The sequence below is a fragment of the Phoxinus phoxinus genome (assembly GCF_949152265.1).
Source record: "Phoxinus phoxinus genome assembly, chromosome: 5".
Taxonomy (NCBI): domain Eukaryota; kingdom Metazoa; phylum Chordata; class Actinopteri; order Cypriniformes; family Leuciscidae; genus Phoxinus; species Phoxinus phoxinus.
The window spans coordinates 44,739,964-44,747,779 of record NC_136880.1 but is presented as its reverse complement, the minus strand read 5'-3'; the positions used below and the strand labels follow the sequence as shown (position 1 = coordinate 44,747,779).

Sequence of the window (7,816 nt, the reverse complement as noted above, 5' to 3'; positions counted from 1 at the left end):
CAGTAACAGATGGCGTTACCTTGCGCGGTGTCAGTACAGTAACAGATGGCGTTACCTTGCGCGGTGTCAGTACAGTAACAGATGACGTTACCTTGCGCGGTGTCAGTACAGTAACAGATGGCGTTACTTTGCGCGGTGTCAGTACAGTAACAGATGACGTTACCTTGCGCGGTGTCAGTACAGTAACAGATGGCGTTACTTTGCGCGGTGTCAGTACAGTAACAGATGACGTTACCTTGCGCTGTGTCAGTACAGTAACAGATGGCGTTACCTTGCGCGGTGTCAGTACAGTAACAGATGGCGTTACCTTGCGCGGTGTCAGTACAGTAATAGATGCTGTTGCGGTGTAAGTACAGTAATAGATGGCGTTGCGCCGTCAGTACAGTAATAGATGCTGTTGCGGTGTAAGTACAGTAATAGATGGCGTTACCTTGCGCGGTGTCAGTACAGTAATAGATGCTGTTGCGGTGTCAGTACAGTAATAGATGCTGTTGCGGTGTAAGTACAGTAATAGATGGCGTTACTTTGCGCGGTGTCAGTACAGTAACAGATGGCGTTACCTTGCGCGGTGTCAGTACAGTAACAGATGACGTTACCTTGCGCGGTGTCAGTACAGTAACAGATGGCGTTACCTTGCGCGGTGTCAGTACAGTAACAGATGGCGTTACTTTGCGCGGTGTCAGTACAGTAACAGATGGCGTTACCTTGCGCGGTGTCAGTACAGTAATAGATGCCGTTACCTTGCGCGGTGTCAGTACAGTAACAGATGGCGTTACCTTGCGCGGTGTCAGTACAGTAACAGATGGCGTTACCTTGCGCGGTGTCAGTACAGTAACAGATGACGTTACCTTGCGCGGTGTCAGTACAGTAACAGATGGCGTTACTTTGCGCGGTGTCAGTACAGTAACAGATGACGTTACCTTGCGCTGTGTCAGTACAGTAACAGATGGCGTTACCTTGCGCGGTGTCAGTACAGTAACAGATGGCGTTACCTTGCGCGGTGTCAGTACAGTAATAGATGCTGTTGCGGTGTAAGTACAGTAATAGATGGCGTTGCGCCGTCAGTACAGTAATAGATGCTGTTGCGGTGTAAGTACAGTAATAGATGGCGTTACCTTGCGCGGTGTCAGTACAGTAATAGATGCTGTTGCGGTGTCAGTACAGTAATAGATGCTGTTGCGGTGTAAGTACAGTAATAGATGGCGTTACTTTGCGCGGTGTCAGTACAGTAACAGATGGCGTTACCTTGCGCGGTGTCAGTACAGTAACAGATGACGTTACCTTGCGCGGTGTCAGTACAGTAACAGATGGCGTTACCTTGCGCGGTGTCAGTACAGTAACAGATGGCGTTACTTTGCGCGGTGTCAGTACAGTAACAGATGGCGTTACCTTGCGCGGTGTCAGTACAGTAATAGATGCTGTTGCGGTGTAAGTACAGTAATAGATGGCGTTGCGCCGTCAGTACAGTAATAGATGCTGTTGCGGTGTAAGTACAGTAACAGATGGCGTTACCTTGCGCGGTGTCAGTACAGTAATAGATGCTGTTGCGGTGTCAGTACAGTAACAGATGGCGTTACCTTGCGCGGTGTCAGTACAGTAATAGATGGCGTTACCTTGCGCGGTGTCAGTACAGTAATAGATGCTGTTGCGGTGTCAGTACAGTAACAGATGGCGTTACCTTGCGCGGTGTCAGTACAGTAACAGATGGCGTTACCTTGCGCGGTGTCAGTACAGTAACAGATGGCGTTACCTTGCGCGGTGTCAGTACAGTAATAGATGCTGTTGCGGTGTAAGTACAGTAACAGATGCCGTTACCTTGCGCGGTGTCAGTACAGTAATAGATGGCGTTACCTTGCGCGGTGTCAGTACAGTAATAGATGCTGTTGCGGTGTAAGTACAGTAACAGATGGCGTTACCTTGCGCGGTGTCAGTACAGTAATAGATGGCGTTACCTTGCGCGGTGTCAGTACAGTAACAGATGGCGTTACCTTGCGCGGTGTCAGTACAGTAACAGATGGCGTTACCTTGCGCGGTGTCAGTACAGTAATAGATGGCGTTACCTTGCGCGGTGTCAGTACAGTAATAGATGGCGTTACCTTGCGCGGTGTCAGTACAGTAACAGATGGCGTTACCTTGCGCGGTGTCAGTACAGTAATAGATGCTGTTGCGGTGTAAGTACAGTAATAGATGGCGTTGCGCCGTCAGTACAGTAATAGATGCTGTTGCGGTGTAAGTACAGTAATAGATGGCGTTACCTTGCGCGGTGTCAGTACAGTAATAGATGCTGTTGCGGTGTAAGTACAGTAATAGATGGCGTTGTGCCGTCAGTACAGTAATAGATGCTGTTGCGGTGTAAGTACAGTAATAGATGCCGTTACCTTGCGCGGTGTCAGTACAGTAACAGATGGCGTTACCTTGCGCGGTGTCAGTATAGTTAATTATAGATGCCGTTACCTTGCGCGCCGTCAGTAGAGTAATAGATGCTGTTGCGGTGTAAGTACAGTAATAGATGGCGTTGCGCCGTCAGTACAGTAATAGATGGCGTTGCGCCGTCAGTACAGTAATAGATGCTGTTGCGGTGTAAGTACAGTAATAGATGCCGTTGCGTCGTCAGTACAGTAATAGATGCCGTTACCTTGCGCGGTGTCAGTACAGTAACAGATGGCGTTACCTTGCGCGGTGTCAGTATAGTTAATTATAGATGCCGTTACCTTGCGCGCCGTCAGTAGAGTAATAGATGCTGTTGCGGTGTAAGTACAGTAATAGATGCTGTTGCGGTGTAAGTACAGTAATAGATGGCGTTGCGCCGTCAGTACAGTAATAGATGCCGTTACCTTGCGCGGCGTGCGCTCCAGGCTGGAGGCGTAGTCGGAGGTGGTCGAGAGCGAGCGCATGCGCAGCTGCAGGCCGCGGATCACTTTGTGGCAGCGAGAGAGTTGCGTGCGCAGGTCCTGCACCAAACACTTCAGTGAGGACGGGTCGTCTGTCTGAGCGGCGTTGCTGTCGCCATGCCAACCGCAGCGTTGGTTCCCCATCACCGAGAGAGAGCCACACATCTCCAACTCATCAAACTCTGACAGACAGATGGAAGACAGGAAAACAAACACGTCAAGACATGCGGCAGATCTTTCACTAGAGTTTCATTCAGTGCTAAACGTCTGAGACTGACAGGAACTGTATCAACTGTGTCACAGAGACACAGAGGCGTCCAGTAATATGAGCACATGGGAGTTTGTCCCATGTAAAACCTTATAAACAAAGTTTTAGTGCTCTTCGTTTAGTTGACTAATCAAATATGAGACTGATCGTTTGACTCTGGTCAGATCATGGAGCTCCGGTGTTCATTAAAGCAAAAGTCATTCTTCATTTTTACATTAGATGTTTCATTCAGATTGTCATTGCTGATAATAATATTTGTAATGAAAAGGTTTGACAGAAGCACTAGTGTAGTGTGTGTGTACCGGGGCTGCTGGCCTCCTCTCGCTCCGCTTCATTCTCACTGCGGCCGCTCGTCTCGTATCCCAGGTCCTGAAGATCCACCTGTACCTGCTTGCTGTCCCGCTGGACGGCACTCTCCGCTGACAGAGACCAGATCAGACAGAGACCAGATCAGACAGAGACCAGATCAGACAGAGACCAGATCAGACAGAGAACACATCAGAGAGAGACCAGATCAGAGAGAGACCAGATCAGACAGAGACCAGATCAGACAGAGAACAGATCAGACAGAGACCAGATCAGACAGAGAACACATCAGAGAGAGACCAGATCAGAGAGAGACCAGATCAGAGAGAGACCAGATCAGACAGAGACCAGATCAGACAGAGAACAGATCAGACAGAGACTAGATCAGACAGAGACCAGATCAGACAGAGACCAGATCAGACAGAGAACAGATCAGACAGAGACCAGATCAGACAGAGACCAGATCAGACAGAGAACAGATCAGACAGAGACCAGATCAGACAGAGACCAGATCAGACAGAGACCAGATCAGACAGAGACCAGATCAGACAGAGAACAGATCTGACAGAGACCAGATCAGACAGAGACCAGATCAGACAGAGAACAGATCAGACAGAGACCAGATCAGACAGAGACCAGATCAGACAGAGACCAGATCAGAGAGAGACCAGATCAGACAGAGACCAGATCAGAGAGAGAACAGATCAGACAGAGACCAGATCAGACAGAGAACAGATCAGACAGAGACCAGATCAGAGAGAGAACAGATCAGACAGAGACCAGATCAGACAGATAACAGATCAGACAGAGAACACATCAGAGAGATACCAGATCAGAGAGAGACCAGATCAGAGAGAGACCAGATCAGACAGAGACCAGATCAGACAAGCAAGCAAGCAAGCAACTTTATTTATATAGCACATTTTTTAAACAACAGACGTTGACCCAAAGTGCTTTACAAAATAATAACATGAAAGTCATACAACAAAACAAACGTAATTTATTCAAAAGCTAAAGAAAATAAATATGTTTTTAAATAAGACTTAAAAGTTGTAATCGATGGAGCTGACCTCACATGGAATGGGAGACTATTCTAGAGTTTGGGACCCACCACGGAAAAAGTGCGATCTCCTTTTGATTTTAAATTACAACGCGGTACCTTTAAAAGTCGTTGATCGGAGGACCTGAGAGCTCTAAAAGTAGAGTAAGGAACTATAAGATCACTGATGTACTGGGGGGCAAGGCCTGACAATGCCTTGTAAACAAACAAGAGAATTTTAAAATCAATCCTAAATTTGACCGGAAGCCAATGTAGGGATTGCAGTACCGGAGTAACATGTTCTCTATTTCGCACCCCCGTTAAAAGCCTTGCCGCCGCATTCTGCACTAACTGCAGGCGGACAAGCAGAGTCTGGGGGAGACCAATATATAAAGAATTGCAGCAATCAAGCTTAGATGTAATAAAAGAATGAACTACAATTTCTAAATCCTTACTTGGTAAAAAATGCTTTACTTTAGCAATTGATCTCAGGTTAAAAAAGCTTCCTTTGACAAAGGCACCAATCTGTTTCTTATTAAAATTAAGTGATGAGTCCATGATTACCCCTAAACTCTTTACATGATTCTCATTCTTTAGGGATAAAGAACCCAAATGATCAGGAAAGCCAGACGAGACGGGAGAGCCTATGATCAAAACCTCAGTTTTACTCTCATTTAATTGGAGAAAGCTGCTAGATAGCCAGAGTTTAGTGTCACTGTAACATTCCTGTGCTTTGTCCAACGAGCATGTTTTATCTAGCTTCACTGGAAAGTAGAATTGGAGATCGTCTGCATAGCTATGATATTAAATGCTATACTTTCGAAAAACACTGCTTAAAGGAAGCATGTAGAGTGAAAAAAGCAGCGGTCCCAAAATCGACCCCTGAGGGACACCACAAGCTAAAGGGGCCAATGTGGAAGAAAAGTCTCCAAGATTTACAGCAACTGTCCTGTCTTTTAAATACGAAGCAACAGAGACCAGATCAGACAGAAACCAGATCAGACAGAGAACTGATCAGACAGAGACCAGATCAGACAGAGAACAGATCAGACATAGAACAGACCAGACAGAGACCAGATCAGACAGAGAACAGATCAGACATAGAAAAGATCTGACAAAGACCAGATCAGACAGAGACCAGATAGATCAGACAGAGACCAGATCAGACAGAGACCAGATCAGACAGAGACCACATCAAACAGAGAACAGATCAGACAGAGAACAGATCAGACAGAGAACAGATCAGACAGAGACCAGATCAGACAGACCAGATCAGACAAATACCAGATCAGACAGAGACCAGATCAGACAGAGAACAGATCAGACATAGAACAGATCAGACAGAGACCAGATCAGACCAGATCAGACAGAGAACAGACCAGACAGAGCCAGATCAGACAGAGAAAAGATCAGACAGAGAACAGATCAGACAGAGACCAGATCAGACAGAGAACAGATTAGACAGAGATCAGATCAGACAGAGAACAGATCAGACAGAGAACAGATCTGATGTTTTGCAATGAAACTTCAGTCTGAACAGTCATTTTGGAATGTGTGTGGCGTTATCAGACGTTTACTTCACTCTATATTCGTAAGGTGGACGGAAGGTGAAATATTAGAATTCAGGAAGATTTGGATGACAGATTCAATGAAGCAAAACTTGAGGGAAAATTATATTAGAAAAGCTTTGCTCACTTTCTCCTCCTCATGCTGACTTCACTGGTCTCCATGTTTACTTCTATATGACAGCGTGATTGTGTGTGTGTGTGCGCGCGTGTGTGTGTGTGTGTGTGTGTCCTCACTGAGCAGCTCTCTGTAGTCGTTTAGCTGTTCGGCCTGCGCATGCACTGTCGCCTCTGACACCATCAGTCTCTCCTGCAGCTCGCGGCTCTCCTGACGACTGACAGCGAGGTCGCTACGGAGACGCTCCGCCTGCTCCCGAAGCCCTGTCTCCACATGCTGCCAGAACCCAACGGCTCCGCCTCCTCCGCCGTTCGACTCGCTGCTGTTGCCCTCGACCTCTCTCTCCATTTCCTCATCCTGATCATAAAGCAAACAAGCTGAAAGCTGAAGGGTGTGTGTTCGACATAACAGACATGTGTGTGTGAATGCAGTACTAGTGATTGGTTACCTGAGCCGCAGGTGTGTGTGTGACAGCATTAGTGATTGGTTACCTGAGTTGCAGGTGTGTGTGACAGCAGCGCTCCAAGGTCCAGTGAGTGTGGTCTGGTGCATCTCCTCTTCCTCCTGCTCTCCCGCAGCTTCACACACGGTGGCCCGCGCTTCCCTCGAGCCGCTCGCACATCTTCCTCTCCATCTTCATCATCAGACTCTTCCTCCTCTTCCTCACTGAACGTACGGTAATCTCTCTGAGGCTCATGGGAGTTTCTCCGGTCTGCTTCACGCTTCTCCAAGCCTCGACTCCTCACACACACCTCCTCCTTCACTGCTGATCCAGACTCACTGTGATCCAGTGCAACACGTTCTTCAGGTGTGTTTCTACGAGAGCAGAGACACGACACACATCAGAGCAGCAGACAGAAGCTCTCTCTGTGTGTGTGTGTGTGTGTGTGTGTGTGTGTGTGTGTGTGTGTGTGGGTGTGTGTGTGTGTGTGTGTGTGTGTGTGTGTGTGTGTGTGTGTGTGTGTGTGTGGGGGTGTGTGTGTGTGTGTGTGTGTGTGTGTGTGTGTGTGTGTGTGTGTGTGTGTGAAGCTGATGGATGTTATACCTGATGTGAATAAGCGAGGAATCCTCAGCTCGGACCGTCACTTCAACTGTCTCACATTCGTCTCGATTTCTCTCAACCTCGTCACATCTTACCCCCTCTGATGCATTCTGGGACATCACCGGTCTGCCACCCTCCTCAGCTCTCTGACAGGAGAACACAGTGAACTACAAGTAAGTAAATAATAATAATAATTTGTTACATTTATATAAAGCGCTTCACAAATGGAAGGGGGAATCTCCTCAACCACCACCAATGTGCAGCATCACCTGTATGATGCGACGGCAGCCATATTGCGCCAGAACGCCCACCACACACCAGCTTAGTGGTGGAGAGGAGACAGTGATGAAGCCAATCAGTAAGAAAGGCATGAATAATCATATCCATGTCTGGTTTGGACAACAATTTTCTCCATTTAGAAATATTTCTCAAATGATAAAACCGTTTAGAATGACAACTGTCCAACTGTCTAGAATGACGATCCAGAGACATCAATTGGTCGAACAAAATACCAAGGTTTCTTAGGCTTAACTGGACGGATGAGCCCAAGGAACAGAGGTGTTGTTTGATTTGAGGTAGTTTTTGGT

The 7,816-nt window shown here is 47.2% G+C and overlaps 1 protein-coding gene across 2 annotated transcripts in view; it reads right to left on the bottom strand.

Moving 5' to 3' along the window:
* LOC306998209 (myomegalin-like) overlaps positions 1-7,816 on the bottom strand; it is a 116,740-nt gene that overhangs the window by 40,475 nt on the left and 68,449 nt on the right. For both annotated transcript variants that reach the window (XM_079612094.1, XM_079612095.1), the window contains 5 exons: positions 7,233-7,375; positions 6,679-7,003; positions 6,307-6,544; positions 3,462-3,578; positions 2,835-3,073 (listed from right to left, as the gene is read on the bottom strand). In XM_079612094.1, the coding sequence (XP_079468220.1) occupies positions 2,835-3,073; positions 3,462-3,578; positions 6,307-6,544; positions 6,679-7,003; positions 7,233-7,375 (1,062 nt within the window). The remainder of the gene's footprint in view (positions 1-2,834; positions 3,074-3,461; positions 3,579-6,306; positions 6,545-6,678; positions 7,004-7,232; positions 7,376-7,816) is intronic.